The 17,258-nt window shown below is 44.7% G+C and overlaps 2 protein-coding genes across 2 annotated transcripts; one reads left to right on the top strand and one right to left on the bottom strand.

Moving 5' to 3' along the window:
• Nucleotides 1-8,646: 8,646 nt before the first annotated feature.
• LOC127309785 (transcription factor MYBS2) lies at nt 8,647-10,684 on the top strand. The gene is made up of 5 exons (XM_051340515.2): nt 8,647-9,145; nt 9,561-9,790; nt 9,911-9,988; nt 10,086-10,127; nt 10,213-10,684. The coding sequence occupies exons 1-5, from the start codon at nt 8,878-8,880 to the stop codon at nt 10,384-10,386; spliced, it is 792 nt and encodes a 263-aa protein (XP_051196475.1). The 5' UTR covers nt 8,647-8,877; the 3' UTR covers nt 10,387-10,684.
• A 2,035-nt stretch (nt 10,685-12,719) lies between these two features.
• LOC127309776 (phosphatidylglycerophosphate phosphatase PTPMT1) lies at nt 12,720-16,971 on the bottom strand. The gene is made up of 6 exons (XM_051340508.1): nt 16,409-16,971; nt 15,703-15,825; nt 14,853-14,946; nt 14,233-14,315; nt 14,054-14,143; nt 12,720-13,364 (listed from the first exon to the last, which is right to left on the bottom strand). The coding sequence occupies exons 1-6, from the start codon at nt 16,703-16,705 to the stop codon at nt 12,954-12,956; spliced, it is 1,098 nt and encodes a 365-aa protein (XP_051196468.1). The 5' UTR covers nt 16,706-16,971; the 3' UTR covers nt 12,720-12,953.
• Between the last annotated feature and the right edge of the window lie 287 nt (nt 16,972-17,258).

Genomic DNA, 17,258 nt, shown 5'->3' with positions numbered 1-17,258 from the left:
GTCTGTTTCAATCCATTGGGCGGACATTGCGGAAATGTGTATATTAATAAAATGGTCCACACAATAAAATAATACATTGTTCATACAATATTTTAGACAACATATTTCACAATCAAATAAATATAAATACGAGATGAGAGAATTACTGGTTTCCTAGGTAGTCCACGTATGCTCAACTAAATCAGAATGAAGTTGAATTAGTATGGAGCACACCAAATTCTCGCATCCTTCACGACACTCTTTTTTTCATCCTTCATAACACTCTCTTGTTCTCTAGTAAACGTGGTCTTTATGTTACCTTTGGAAGTGGAGATTATCTTAGCAAATGTAGACCAGAGAGAATAGATACCATTAGCTAGATATAAAATATACCCTTTGTTGTATTGGTGTACGTACATAGTGGACCTCCAAAGAATTTTCTTCCACAAGCCTAGGGAACATCAGGGAGCATCGAAGCACGTTGATGTAATTATGATTTATGTGAAACTACCATGCCCAAAAAAGCATGTCAAATTCAGAGGTCATGTGATGTCACAACTTCAAATATGAGTGTGCGCTCTCTAACATGTTATTCATATCGCCTATGCCAAGAAAATGGACATATCTTCCACTACCATTGTTGGGCCGAAGGTGGAAACAAAGTTGGATCCAGGACCGAGAACTCCTCTGGCTAGCAGATGCGGAGTCACTGAGAAACATGAGAATTAGCGGTGCGACATCAGCGAGGTGAAATTCAGGGTAGGGAAAGAGAGTGGAGTGGTCGGTGTCACTGACGTAGGCCCGAAGTGGACACGGATGTTGTTCTTCGATATGCTAATTGGACCTAAATTTGATCCAAAAAAGAGACAAGACGGATATACCACGAAAACGCATTGCTTGCTTAGGTGCCGTCTTGGGCCAAAAATGGACGCGAGCCAACCAAGATAGGGAGGCATGTCTCAAAAGAAAACCTAGCCGCCTCCCTCCCAGCCTCCTCTGTATATCGGTTCCCCCTCCTCCGGACAACCTCATCGACGTCGGGAAGAGTGGAACCCAATCTATGAGTTGAGTTTTTAATAAAAGTAGTGTTTTCTCTAGACTAGGTTAGGGTTTGATAGATGTCTTCTTTTTCTCCTCGCGTCAATGGAGATGGCATCATTTACAATAAGTGATCTTTGGCACTTCGTTCGACCCCTTCCGAAGTTAGCGGTGGACCAGTTGTGTTGGAGGATTACAATTCTCTATGTATGGACCTTTAAATCTTGCTTCGTTAGGTCAATTTTGGTTTTTTCTCATGGTTGTTGGGAAGAGGATTATCCTTGCAATATTTACTATGTCCTTGACAGTGTTGATTCATACTCTCAGCTCACCAGTGATGTTGACTAGGATGCTCGATTATTATTTTCCTGACATTCTCGTATTGGTACTCTTGCCCATGCGGATTGACTACTTTAATGATTACGTACGTGCACGTTGTTTTGACATTGCTGCTCAAAAAAATTATGAGAGTACCTCGTTGGTATTTACAAATATATGGTTTAGTGTCTAGCTTTGTTAGCCTTCAGAAAAATACAAATATATATCACTTGAGAAGAAAGAGTTTGAAGATCTAGAAAATTTACATGTTTTCTTTAGATTTTATTTTATAATTGTTGTAGACTGCTTCGTGTATTATTCCGTAGTATAAATATATGTAGCATTGATTGAATGAGAGTTGATTTGGAGTTTGCCCTTATTCGCAAGCACGCCGGGGCGTACGGCCATCAGTTCAAGGTCAAGCCGCGTAGGGGCGATCCGGTTGGCCGATGCGACTGCACACGGCAGCCGTACGCAAGTAAAGGACGGGGAAATTGCCCGGACGTACGCGAATGGTTTCCCGCGTATCCGTCACGGCATCCTCACATAGTTCGATCGCTACCACCAGACTTGCAATTACGTGCGTAATTCAAGACAGGGTTCGTCTTCCTACATAGCGCGGGCTCTGGTCACTGCTCCGGGGTAGTATATGCTCGTATATATCAAACGCATATATGCACGGCCCCCTTCTCTTAAGCTATGGTTTTTATAGTTGTTTTCATTTTCGCTTTCATGTTAATAGAGATGGCATCGTCTATATTAATAACTAATTTTTGTTTCTTCGCTCGACAAATAAATCTTCTTCCCAATGTAGATGACGGTGTTAAAAGATTAAATTTCACAGGTACAACCTTTAAGATCTTGCTTCGCGAGATCGGTTTTGAAATTTCTGTCAAGGTTGTCAAGAGGAGGATGATCCTCACAAACTTTTCCCAGAATAATGGTGGTTCATTTAATCGTCTTCCCGACGATGTTGACAAGGCAATTTGGTTATTGTTTTCTGAAATATTGGTGATGGTACTACTACCGATGTTGGTTTATTACTTTTATGGTTGAACGCATGCACGTAGCCTTGATATTGCGGCTCATAAAATTATGGGAGAACATCCATTGATATCTACATGTACACGACTATGTTATGAAAGAAAAACATTTTAAAGACCTCGAAGATTTGCTACTTTCTTTTAGGCTTTATTATTTTGTAATCGACGAAGACAACTCATGTATATCACAATGTACTATATGCTACTCTAAATATATGTGGTATTGATTATTAAAAAAAGAGCACTTGCTTGTTTAAATTTGGCAAAATTAATTTAGGTGTAGCTCGCCCATGGAAACATTTTTTGGTAATACTCATTTAAAATTTCGAATTATTTATTTTAAAATAATCATATTACCAAAGGAAACTGCTAGTCATGGGCATAGTGTTCTCGCTTTTTAAAAATTCAAAAAATGTATTTTTAGGCATAAAATAAACTGAAAATAAAAGATATTTTATAGATATTTCAAAATAAACTAGGTACGGGTTTAAATGAGTGAATCTGCACGTTAAAGTAGACTAGATGCGAACCAAAATAAGTGAATCTACAAAAATCTAAACGGTCTAACTTTGGTGAACAGAGGGAGTACATAAATGTCAAGCTTCATGCACTAACCAACTATTTTAAAAGATCGATCTGATGGAAAGAGCTAGACAATCCACTTATACAGTTTAACACCCCCCTCACGTGTGACGCGAAGACAAGTCAACACTTGTAAACAGACGCGCATTGCTCTAGAGGCCAGTACATAGACAGAAGGGGGATAACAACAATTTATAGAATAAATGTGAAAATAGGACTCGAACTTTAGATCCCTTGTTACCATGTTAAGCTTCATGCACTAATCAACTATTGCAAAAGATCGATCTGATGAAAAAAATACAGTTTAATAATAAACACATACCCCACAAGTTTTGCTAAAAAAGATGTCATATTTTAGGCTATACAAAAAGACAAATTTCAGGACCAAATAAGGGTTTTTTAATTCCTTTATACTTCCTCCATACCGATTTACAGGACAATTATGCATTTCGAGAAAAAAAAGTTGATTCTAGTAATTTGGTAAATAAATTATATATATATATATATATATATATATATATATCATAAAAATAGATTATTGGAAACACTTTTTGAATACAAATCAAATGGTATAATTTTTGTGGCACATATCTCATATTTTGTTGACCAAATTTATAGTCAAAACTTGTTTCTCGAAGTACATAATTACCCACCAGTATGCAAGGAGTACAACGTTTGTAGCCTAATTGCTTTTTAAACTGAAACTTAAGTACTCCCTCCGATCCATATTACTTGATACTAAAATAGATGTATCTACAACTAAAATGTGTTTAAATATATCTATATTAGCTTCAACTAGTATGAACCGGAGGGAGTAGTACACAGAACATATGTACAAGATCATGGGAAAAATATCTCTGGATGGCGGTTTTCAAAATTTTCAAAAGCCAAACTCACTGGAGGTCGGGTGCCACAATATCCTCACGCCTAGTTGTACTACTGTTACAACCTTTTTTTCATTTGCCGTGCACGTTGATGAATGATCCAAGGAAGCTGCTCCTAGAGTAAACCGTGAAGACCTCGATCCACTCAATAAAGGACAAAGGATAGAATCTTCCTTCGAGGCCATCAGCGCGCTTCTCTCCGTCAGGTCAACCATGCCATTGCATTGAATGCCGGGAGTACGCAAATGCACATGTGGGAAGCGAGCCCTATATATGATCCGTATTATTTCTGCTGAGTTCCTGCGACACACGCTGCACGTGTGGGCCCATCCTCATCTACAAAGGAAGCCATACGGTGGTGGAGCCGTTCGATTCAGATATGACAGACCATACGGTTCAAAAGCGAACTGAAGTAAATAAGGGAACATGTACCTTAGCTTACCAAGGGCATGCGATTCAAAGGAGTTCCACAGAAAAATGGGAATTTTAGTCACACTGGACAGCAGATGATATTAATATATGATAGTACTACTTTTACAATGCATATATCACATAGTCATAGTCTCTTTATATGGCGAGAAAGCAGTTAGGCACGCAAGAAAACAGACCCCGTTGCTCTCGCCAAGGGTGACTCGGGGGTGATCTCCTTCCCAACCCTAGCGCCGCCGAGTGCGCTTCCTCCCACACGCGCCGCCCGATGAAGCTGCCCGGTAGAGCCCGGGCGGCCGACGGCGGCGGTCGGGCATCTCTTCGCGTCTTCTTTAGATTCCTTTGCAGCGGATCTGGGCGGGGTGCGGTGATGCACCAGCGTGCGTGCGGGCCTCCGGCCTTGGGCGGGCGGTGTCGCGACCCAGCAACCGGTGGTGGTTGCCTCCGGCGGCGCCATGCCGGTAACGGAGGTGCGGGTTGGGACGGGCCGATTGGGTGCAAACCCTAGGTAGGTTTCTCATTGCCGTCTTTGCGGTGTCGGTTGTCGACGATGGAGGGCCGGCTATTGGGCTGCTGCGTTGCATAGGCGTGGGCTTGTCTTCGGACTTTGATCTACGCTTGGTATCGCCGGCATTGCCTTGGCCAGCCCGGGAAGGTCGGCGGCGTTGAGGCCCGACCTGAATAAAGGTGGCGGTTCTTGGGTTTCTCGTGTGCGAAGATGAAGACCTGCTTGAGGCTTGTCCTTCTAGATCTGGCTGAAGTGTTGACTTCCGGAAGGCTCCGCCGATGAATGTAACAGTGCACCTATTGCATGGAGTTTGCTAGATCGGGTGATATTCGCTCATGCACACACATGATTTTATTCCAACCATTTGGTTCTGGAGGGAGCGGCGCGAAGCTCTGTTCTATCGTGTCACCAGGTGCCATTTTGGTCCATGGTGAAGCCAGAGGCGGAGAATATCATGAAGACACGGATTGGAGGACTAGCAATGGAGGTTTAAGTCTATGCGTTGTTGAGACACTTGCTTGGTATTCTAGGCTTCGGCTTCACAACAACAGTATGCAAGTAGGGGCGGCAGCACATGTGAAGTTCAGAGTCTTACCTTTCAGGGTGAAAATCCAAGATCTGATCTTAATTGGTTGTGCTTGGCAATATCCTTGTTGAAGACATTATTTTGAAAGCGGGGACTATCTTCAGGGTGAAACCGAAGATCTTTTATCGGGCAACGACGGTGCTTGTGCACTGTTCCCTTCTTAGAGGCGTCGCTTTTTGAGAGTCTGAAGTTCAGGTGTTGTCTTGGTGGAGGATGTATTATTGTTCCTAGGGATGGAATTCTGTAGCGGGACTTTTATTTTTTAGATTCCTTTTCTCTTTTTTCGTTGTGTGTCTCCGTACTACCATTAGGGTATTGCGTTGTTGGAGAGGCTAGGCTGAATGTATTTGGTATCTTCAGATATTAATATATTCCCGTAATAAAAAAATAGCCTCTTTACATTTATTAATTTTTGGTACCCAATATGTCAATGCAAATATGTGTAGTACTAGATCTCTTTGAATTTATTTTTCTATTTTTACATGCTATATTACGGTATCTATTTATGATACCACTATAACTTCTCTAATAATAAATTGCAGTGAATCATCAGCTTTTTTGCATGCATGAAATGCATGATATACTTATAATACCTAATCTTTTGAATTGGGACGACTAATTGTCATCTAGATTAATTATCTGCCAGTAGCAATCCGTGTTCAACTTTTGAAAAATCGGTTGCAATCCATGTGCAACTCCCGTCAGTATGATCACGACACAAATCCAATTGCTGAGGACGTGACCGAGCTCTAACTTGATTCACATGTAATTTTTCTTGGTTGCAACTTGCAAACCATGCCTAACTGAAAAAGCTTTGTTGCAACACATATACAACTCTACGACCAACATGAATGACAACACTAATCCAATGGTCAAGGACTTGACTGAACTCGACTTGTTCTCCTCTGGATGAGTATTAGCAATGGCATTATGATTTTTCCCTATACACTTTTTATTTGTAAGGTTGGAATTCTTAGGCATCATCCAAGTATTGCATTACATTATATTTCAAGGAAAACTTCCATCCAGCCAAACATCTTATTACATTTTATGTGTGTTTTCCTATGATGTCGAAATCTCTTTGACGCAAATTCATGTAGCTTTCCAATCATGTAGGATTCAACTGGGCATGATACTCTAATCCCGCATTTTTCATGTTCATGTGTTTGAGAATCCTGTGAATCAAAGATGCCTCCAATGTTCCACCCCTCGATCTAGGACCAAACTTTGAACTGTAATCTGATAGAGGAAGATGTGAGTGGTGGGAAGAACAGAAGGGAGGAGTGAGGGAAGGAAGGGGAGTCCCAACTAACCTCTAGGGTGTTGGCACTCTTTCCTTCATCTTTGAGCGCTTACAGAAAGGCTTTATAGAGACACACGCCACCAAATCTAGTAACAAATAGGGCAGAAAAATAACATGTGGAAAGACGGAGGAACAATAGGAGGTGGCTATTAGAAAACAATGAAAAAACAATAAAAAGATAGGGAGAGGTTGGAAAATGGCGGCGATGGAGCAATGAGACAGGAGGAAGACAATGAGGACTTTGGAGGCGTTTGGTACTAAGCGGTTTACAAAGCAGAACATTGAGTTTACTCATGTATTAGAAATAAATAACAACCTAGGGTACTAAACATGGGGGCATCAATATGGATTCTAGTGTTAAGCTTCGTGCACTAGCCAACGCAACCAAAAGTCCGAACTGATGGAAAGGGCTAGGCAATCCATTTATATATCTCAACAATATATATCTCAACACCCCTCCTCACTGTGACCGGAAGAAGAGAAGAGGAGGCCAACACGTGGAAAGCAGAATAGCACACGTATGAATGATCGTATACGCGGCGGACATAGGGGTGGGTAAATATTGCGAGAACCAGGACTCGAACTCGAGACCCTGGGCTTTGATACCATGTTAAGCTTCATGCATTAGCCAACGCAACCAAAAGTCCGAACTGATGGAAAGGGCTAGGCAATCCACTTATATATCTCAACAATATATATCTCAACACCTAGATCCATGGAGCCCGGTATTTTTGAAATAAATATAAACATACTTAAAATTACTAAAATTAATAAAATCCATGGGAATATATAGATATTTTCTTACATATATGTAAAATTGGTATTTAAGATAACTTACTTTATACACTACAAAAAACAAACAATAATTGTTTTATCCACATGTTCAACTTTATTTTCTACGCCACAGTTGAAAAGAAATGTTTTCTCTCGTGGTGATTCACATGCACCTTCACATCGACCGAAACATTTTCTCTCACTAAAGAATAATCCACTTTATCGGAATAAAACTTCAAACATAGGTTTGACCTGATAGGCTTGGATGCAATTATTCTTCTACCAAACAACCAATTGTTGGTTCTTCTCTTTTTTTTAGAAACTCACATGCCTAACATTAACTAAAAAGGTTATTTTGCATAACCACAACTGTAAGCAAAGTGTTTCTTAGAAACTCACTCGTGCAAACAAATGTTTCTTGGAAACCCACTCCTGAGCAAAATTAGAGATAAGATAAAGAAAAAAAAAAAAGGAAAGATAAAGGCCGGGCTAGCTTAGGCTGGTGCCAACGCACCGCCCCGCTCCCGCCCCGCCACGTCAGCTTTTGGCCCACTCTCACCCCACTCTCACCCCACTCTCACCACACGGTACCAATGCATGGGCTATAGTCCCCACTCTCACTTCTCTCTCCTCCACATCACCATTTCTTTTCCACATTAAGTTATTTCACTCGATTTTGTTTAGACATTCAAAATAATGCAAGAAATTATTCAACTAAAAATGTTACCGATTACATAATAATTAATAAAAATACAAATTATGTTTCTTGTTTTTCTAAATAGCCTATATGACAAGTGTGTACTTGTGTTTGTATTTTGAACTGAAAGAGTAAAAAAAGGAAAGAAAATAAAAGAAGGAAAGAAAATAAAATAAAAACTGACATTTAAAGAATAAAAGAAGGAAAGAAAAAAAGAAAAAAAGAAAAAAAACCGACCAGGTCTCTTCTTCTACCTCCCGCCCCGCCTCCCGCCCCTCTCCCGCCCGCGTCGCCATCGCGCCGCCCCGCCTCCCGCCCCTCTCCCGCCTCCCTCCCGCCGCCAACGCGGCGCCAGCCGGCGGGAGCGGGCGCTACCGCCGGCGCCCCGCCGGCGCCCCTCCCTCCCGTCCCGCCCGCCTCCAGCCCCTCTCCCGCCCCGCCCCGGGCGGTAGCGCCCCGGCTGCCGCCCGCGTTGGCACCAGCCTTATAAATGGAGGAGGGAGGGAGACGGTAGCAACTGCCGGCAAGTAGGCAGTGAGGAGAGGACAAAGCCACCCACCCACCGTGCCAGAGGAAGGAGAGTCTCCTCTGCTCCTCCCTCCATGCTCCTGCAGTAGCCTCCAAAACATCCAACGTCCAATCCACTTCCAACAAGGTACCGCCACCGGCACCGTGATCCGAAATCCTCCATCAGCGACAGCGACCTCGCAACGCGCAGCTCGACCAGGAGCCGGGAATGGAGGAGGTGGCCGAGAAGAAGGCAGTGGTCTTCAGGCTGTTCGGCGTCGAGGTCCACGGCGAGGCAGCGGCGGCAGAGGAAGAGGATGAAGAGCGGTTCATGGAGCTCAAGAAGAGCACCAGCATGCCTAACCTCACCTCCATCGCCCCGCTGCTGCTGCCCGGTGAGGCCAGCAACGACAAGGGCTACGCCTCCGACGACGAGGGGCACGGGTCCACGCCGCAGCTCAAGCGTCGCCGCCGCAAGGCGCACGAACGGAAGAAAGGTAAGCTGGCCTCTCTATTCAGATCACAAACGCACGGTCTGTTCTCCCTCTCCTGTATAGTAGTACAACTCTACTGTTCTATTCATTCATTCATGTGCCAATCACTGTGATTTACTGATTAATTTAGCCCCTGAAACTTAATTAGTGCAATTATTGAGGTTGTTGGGCATAATCTGATTTCTTAGTTAATTCCGACTTCGTGACTGGAAATTTCTGACCTGGATTCATCAATCAAGAACCGAGCTAAATCTAGGATAACCTTTTCTGTACCAGCCAAGTGGAGTGGTTGATGAATCTTACGATCCACACGCCTCAATAACATTTAATTAGTCGGTTCATGTCACTTTCTTTTCCTGCTACCATGAATCCTGCAGCAAATGGCTGACTGAGAGATTCGATCAATTATGCTCTTTAGGGATTCCCTGGACCGAGGAGGAGCACAGGAAGTTCCTGGACGGTCTGAAGCAGCTGGGCAAAGGGGACTGGAGAGGCATCTCCAAGAACTTCGTCACCACCAGGACGGCCACGCAGGTGGCCAGCCACGCTCAGAAGTACTTCCTCCGGCAGACCAACCCCGGCAAGAAGAAGCGCCGGGCCAGCCTCTTCGACGTCGGCATCGTCGCGGGCCACAGCTACGATGATCAGGTGCATATCTACTCTGATCCAGTCCAATCAACTCAGTGACTCACAGTTTCACACCAACTATTACAACCATCCATCGGACCTTGCAGCTAACGCACTCTGCTGAATTTAATTTGGTTTCAGCTGCCAAGTCCTCACAGTATTGGAACCAAGCCTGCTCCTGCTGAGGAGATACTCCATACCGACCGTGGCGACGTTCATGTATAACTCGTCTACTTTATGTTCGTTTTGTTTCCTGCCACAAGGTTCAGCTAGAATTAGCCTTCATCAGAACACTGAACTCTGAACCTCATCTCAGGTACCAAGTTATGCTGGATTCACCAGGGGCAACAACATGCAGGTAAAACTAATCAGCACCTTTACATCTGGTAACTGCTTCAGATGTAACAACAGTGCGACCAAAGCCTTATACCCACATATTGCAGGTTGATGAACTAACTAACCATGTGATGAAACGATCAAAGTTTTCCGCCGGTATGTCGCTCGCCGCCATGGCCGCCTCCGGGCTGGAGCTGGCGATGGCTTCATCCGCCAGCATCCTGGAGCTGAGCATCGCGCCTCCTCATCGCAGCACCATCGGCGGTATCAAGGCGCTGTGATCTGACGATCTCCAGCTGCCGGACATGGCCAACGGCAGGAACCCGTGCCAGCTCCATCAGCTATCCGGTGTTCTCGTTGTCATGCTAACTTTGTGTCCATCGATGATCGTGCGGTAGCTCTTCAGCTAGTTTATTTATATTGAGTATAAAATACATAAGAATTTGCTTGCGTCTTCGCTCTTCTATAAGTTGGTGAAAAGGATTCAGATATGTAGTAAGCAGCTGTAGTAGAATTTGTTTGTAATGTGCTACTATTCCAAGAAATGAATGAATTTAATTCGGTGCTTGCATGGAGAAATGATCTAAGAAATCGAGATCAAAAGGGTCCCTATCGTGGTGTTCATGGATCACGCAAGTGGGCTAGGGTTGGTTTCTTGTTGCCATCTGAGGAGGCAGCGATGACAGGACGGGCTTCTTGCCTGTGTGGCTCTGAGCTTCCAATGCTTCAATAATTGGACCACTGAGAGTCCATCGCAGCACGACAAATCGTCCGAAACAACATCAATCGTGCGTGTTATGAACATGCCATCCTTCTGGTCTCCTATCGTCTGTGATACTATCAGAGGGAGGTGAACAGAAGCAACTGGACAAACTAAAAGGCATAAATGACATCGTTGTTGTCATATCATGCTTGCTGTACATGAACCTTGCTAGCTCGATCCGTTGAGAATTGAGAAGCGTCCATTCTCATGGAAACCAAGAAGATCGAAAACGAAAACGGTGAAACAGTGGTGTGGATTCTGCAGATGAGATATCACATCATGTATACATGCTCTCCTGAAAGCATAGTCTACGCCTACAGCAGGGTCGGAGGAAAACGAAGGATGGGAAATTGGTGTTGTGATCTTATCAAAGATAGGATATGTGGATATCTGGCTAGGGTGACGAGTGGTCCAAATCATTGAGCTCCTTTGTGAAGATGCACACAATCGTGGCTCCCAACTGAGCTCTGTTGTTGTTGCTGTTGCTTAACTTTACATGGCCTTTTCACCGTCGCTGGCGCCGTGGCGCCCCCCACCACCATTGCCGGTGGAAGGTCGTCGACAAGCTCGCAGCGAAAGGTGGGGATGAGAAGTAAACAAATAGCGGCAAGGATCATGAGATAGCAGCCGCCTTTCTCGGGATTGGGAGATGTGATCTTTGACAACTAGAAAAATGATAATGTGGTGTCCTTTCAGCCCAAGATAATGTGGAGGCTATTTTTTCCCTGGTGTTGCTTTGGAAGGAGCTGACCTTTTGCATCTCGCGGTATCCAATCAGCCCTGGGTATGCCATCGGCCGGTCGAAGTATAAGAGATGCCGGCAAGCTGTTTTGTTAATCTTGTTGGCGAGAGAACACTAGCTCATGCAAAGCACTCGTCCTAATATATGTTGCTTTGGAAGATAATGTAGAGTCTCTTTCTCCCGTAATGTTGCTTTGGAGGAGCTGACCTTTTTTATCTTGCGGTATCCAATCGATCAGGCGTCCAAGTATAAGAGTAACTCTAGCAGATCCCGTAACCCCGTAAATTTCCGGACGTTTACAGTTTTGGTCGAAAATGTCCCAGATCAGATCTTTAAATTTTTTTACAGGGCACTGAGAACCTACGCCCGCGACCCGTGTATATGAGGTTTCGGAGGCCAAACCCGAGTGAAATCCATAGCCCTTATAAACTGGTCAAATCTCATCGGAGCAGACGTGTCGCCACAATTCCGCAGCGGAATTCGCTGGAATTTGCCCGAAACTCACTAGAATCCACTGAAAATGGCCGAAGCTAGGTGGGCGCGACCAGGTCGAGGCAGGGCAGGGAGGACATGGCCGGGGTGGAGCTCATCGGGGCACGGCCGGGGTGGAGCTTGCCTCGGGGAGGGGGCGTAAGAAAAAAAAAAACTCACAGGTGTATCTTTTGGAATATTCTGTTTTACGGATTAGTATAAGAGATCTGATTAACCGCAGCCTGTGCCAGCGCAGAATTCGCGTTTACCGTGGCTTGTACTCTAGTTTTTACAGTTCGCGAAATACAGAATTTGATAGAGTTGCATTTAATTCATACAAAGAACGCTCGCCTCGCAGTCCTTTTTCGGAAGAAGGGAGCATTAGAAGCCCTATGGACAAAAACATCTAGTATTTAACAAGAGGTGACTTTTTAAGTAGTTTTGAGGGATGGAAGCATGGAGCGATTCAGTTGCACTGTAGGGTGAACTCTTTACACGTTTAGTTCACCAGAAAGTCAGAACTTCATACTGGATCTGATCCAGATTTCAAACCGAATATGATCGCATCTTTTCCATTTGAAATGCAGGACAGAATCAGCAAAAACGGAGAAAACTCGGAAGACATTGCTAACACGGTGTAAGAAAGTAGTAGTACATATATATACAGATTTCGCAAGTAAGGTTAGCAATTTGAGGCGGTTTCCATTTACCTTTGTACACGTAGCAGTCAACTTATTACAACACATATGTACAGACTCGAGCAACTGCACTCCTTGGTTGCTGCAGACTGGAGTAGAGGCTTCACACTGCATCTCCTTCTCTTTCATATGTACGGGTGCAAGACAAAAAGACACCAGGTCGCTCAGGACGATTCATGGATTAACCACCACACCTTGAAGTAGACAGGGGTGACCATTGGCAGGCTGCTCCGCCTCAAGAGAGCAGCTCTCACTCCCCATGCTCTCGGCAAGTGCCTCCTTGTCCTTCTGGGCACGGCACTGCAACCACAGGTATGAAAACCCTGCAAATGCTGCCTGGCTGGCAAACTGCACGCGGTATACTAAGCTTATTTCCCACAAGTCACTGCCCATGTTAACTGCCAAGGTATCCGCATTATACCCTTCTAGGTCTGATTCTGAGACCATCACAAATGTCTTCTCATCAAAAGTGATGAGGTTGCCCGTGCCAAGAAACACTGGAGACGGGGACTTGATGATTGGTTTGTCCATGCAACTGGGCTTAACAGTTTTCTTCACTCTTAGCTGGTAGAATTCCTGGACAGCCTACAAGATGATACAACTATTTTACTTTTTGTTGACTGTAAGAGCTTACCCGTAAAAAACAGAATGCAATCCTTCATGTCACACACTAGTAACATAATTCCATCAGTGCATAAACATTCGATGGAGGGCAGAAATTCTTTAGTGTAAACTAGGGAGATAATGATCGAATCACTACAACCTCCATTTAAAAAAAAAAATCCACATAAGATATTTACCCTGCTTATCCAACAAGTAGAAGATAAAATAAGACCCCGCCAGGGATTTGGCCAGATTAACTAATTCGATATTTCCTGTAGTGCCCTGTGCTTTTGCCCTTGGAGCAACTTCTTTCCTTATATCTACAATATACACAGTTGGGGTTTCCCTCTCATTTTTATTTTCTATAAAAAAAATTACAGTTGGCATGTTGATGTTTGCTGGCAACTTTAGCTCTCTTTTTTTTTGTCAATGTTGGCTAACTCATGGGCAAGAAAAAGCTCAACCAATAGTTTGACTAGCCAAATATTTGGTAGGGCAGACACTTGTGCTAAAACCAAAGAAACCCTAGATCTGTCCAAAGTACCCTACGTCCATTGTTTCATATATCACAACTAAGGCATATATTTCATCGGTCCAGCTATACAGCTTCGGAATCCTGAGGAAAATGTTAGTATTGTGTGCTGAGATCATATGACAGTTTTGCAACTTACTTTCCATTGTGCTGAAGCCAATAAAACCCTTGGCCTGCATGACCGTACATGTTCAAAAGCTCCAGCAGGTGTCATTTGCTTGTACTGAACCTACAAGAACAAAGTAAATGTCACTTTAAACTTATTCAGATTATTCAAGTGAAGAGAACATTTAGTAGTACGTCAATAGTCTGACATACCAAGTAGCAAAGCACAACTGTGGTGCTACGTCCCCGTCCAGCTTTGCAGTGAACATAAGTCAGTTTACCACATGAAGCATTTCCTTCAAAAAATTAAAGCAAGACATAAATCCATGTGCCAAATCACCATCGTTGGCAGGAAAGTAACAGCAGAAAAAAGGAAAGAGGTTGTATGGAAGTAATGTTGAAGCTCTTCACAAACCAAGCCTGCTAAACATGACAATTCAAGACAAACTACAAGAGGATAATGTTGAAGCTCTTCACAAACCAAGCCTGCTAAACATGACAATTCAAGACAAACTACAAGAGGATGTCTACAGAACTTAGGGCGTCGAAACAAAAACTACTTAACAAGTATATTTGTTCATGCCATATTTAGCCATGCATTTTCAGGAAAAAGAAGACAGCATGAAACAGTACGCAAAACCCTGCAACAACAGCTAGGCTCTAATTAAGAAACATGGTGCAAGTCAGCTTATTTGAAACAACAAAGCGAAATGAAGCATAAGGTACCACAGCAAAAGTTGCAGAATCGGCTCCCACAAGGAGAATCTCAATCAATTAATACACTAGAATTTCATATTGTTTGCTTACAGGATATACTTTGAGTAGGTGCTTACTGTGGATGAAGTCAACAGCCTTGCATAGGTTGTCTAATGAAGGCGCATAAAGGTAGTCGCGAGTTGGTAGCACCAGGTTTTCAATCCCATGAGCCTAAAATCAAGAAGATCATTAACTTGTGGTACTTGCAGTTCCATACAATAGCAAAGGTAATGACTGCGAAAAGGGTCACTGCTACTTGATTTAACACTGCAACTCAGCAAGAAACAGAGATGCGCGACATAAATCTTTCTTAAGTTAGTAGTTTCTCAATACAAACAGTATCATCCATCAGGAGCATATCAGCTCATCAATATCAAATAAGCAACTATGTTGCACTGACACTCTTGCTACCATAACAGCAGCACATCGTTCAGCATGCATAGCAAAGTCAACCCTAAGATGATCTCTTCAAGCACTGCTAAAATTTGGGATCTCATTGGTGTACACCAAGAACAACAACAACAACAATGGCGTAGTGTGAGTGTGACATGTAAAAAGTAAAAAAGAAGCAACTGAAGCACCCTGAGCCAAATGAAGCGATGGGGCAATAACTGCTTAGAGCCTAGGAGAGGACACAAGGACGGGGTCATGGCGCCCAAGGGCCTATGCCTATGGATACCAAGATGTCAAACATGTTCAGCAGCAATCACATTAGTGTCTTCCAGGACTGATCCTTCAGATCACCAGCAGATGCCTGGTTTCACCATTTCAAACAATCTAGTTTACACCTACACAATCTCATCAGACGATCCACCTACTAAATATGCTAGTGCCGCACATGCTATAACGAATTCGCAAACAAAGCTGCAAGATACAATACCCATGAGTACTTGAGCAGTGAAATACTATACATGATTTGGCAATTACCTCATACAATGGCTTGGGAACGAGCCTCTCATACGACTCATTTAGCGTGACGACACCGCAAACTCCAAGCTTCTGTAGCCGCAGAACATCGCTTGGAAACGGAACCGCACCCAGCAGCACATGCTGATCCGACAAGAAATTGCGAACAGTTGTTAGAACATAGATACTTGTGATCCTAAACTAATTAAAACTAACCCTGAAGCAAAAGTGGCTAAATTGCAGAAAAGACATGACCCCAAAACCAGAATAAACAAACTAACCACCAGGTAAAACGCAGACGCTCACACTAAACCTAGACTGGAGCCACAGAGCTTCAGTTTTGACGAATTTGGCGTTGGTGCCTCACCATCGATGGGGCAAACCATGCAAGACATCAAACCTACGGTATGATCCTAGTGGGCTGGGGGTAAAACCAGCACACCAACCACCCAAGCTGCACTGGGTTCTCGATCATAATTAAAACATATATTCTCAGACGTATCAGCAGCTAAATGAACGGATTACACGCTACTCTACGGTTGAGAGACCTGGCCCTGAAGAACACAAAAAAGGGACGGTAGCCGCTACTTGAAGCTACATTACAGCGCGAATCCCCTAGCGACACACCATGAACGCAAAAGGAGCAACAATCAACACAAGATAGATAAGTGAGGAGATCTTCTGATCTAAAGGAACGGAAATCAAAGGAGGTGAAAAAGTCGCCCACCTCGTCGACCTGATCCCACCAGTGGAAGTGAGGCTCGAACTGGTTCCTGACGACGTTGTAGGCGAGCGTGGGGTAGAAGAGCATCCTTGCGCCGACGCCCACCGCCGCGCGCTTGGCGTCGAAAGCCGCGCGCACGATCGCCCTAGCGGCGCCCTCCTCCTCTCCCTCCCCTTCCACCGTGGCATCCTCGGCACGCAGCTTCAGCTCCCAGCCGTCACCCCGGCGCAGCTGCAGCTCCGCTCCACCTCCACCCCCACCGCCGCCGCCGGAACCGCAGCGAAACTCCTCGATTCGCATCTCCGGACTCGATCCGCTCCGATCCGATCGGGAAAAAATCGGCTCAACAACAAGAGGAAAAAATCCCCACCAGGAATCTACCGAAGGGGGAAGCGAAGGCACGAATCGATCGATCTGGGCGGTGGCGGCGGAATCGAATTGGGTCCGCGATCCCGCAAGCTGGAGAGAGATCGAAACCTATCGTCGCTCGGCCCCCGCTTTTCCTGGTGCTCACGCCTCCTCTCCTCTCCCCACCTCCGCGAGACTCCCAACTGCCCAGCCCCCAGCAGCACGCTCCCGCCTTATGACCCCGCGCTCTCGCTGACACGCGGGCCCGAGCGCGCTGACGTGCGGGTCCGGGTGGAGGTTGCGTGGACGTGGACGCGTGGGCGTATCCTTTTCGCGTGGCCGACGGCGTGGGGCTGGGGGCGATTTGCACAAAAATAACCCTTTTGTCAAACTATAGCACAGACTGACCCTCCAGCGAAACTATTTCACGGATCTAACCCTTTTGTGTGGCGCCCTCCTCACGGGCGCCACACATGCCCATGTGGCGCCCCTGGCCCTGGCGCCA

Source organism: Lolium perenne, chromosome 1, assembly GCF_019359855.2.
Source record: "Lolium perenne isolate Kyuss_39 chromosome 1, Kyuss_2.0, whole genome shotgun sequence".
NCBI classification, from domain to species: Eukaryota; Viridiplantae; Streptophyta; class Magnoliopsida; order Poales; family Poaceae; genus Lolium; species Lolium perenne.
This window is presented reverse-complemented; position numbering and strand designations above follow the sequence as displayed.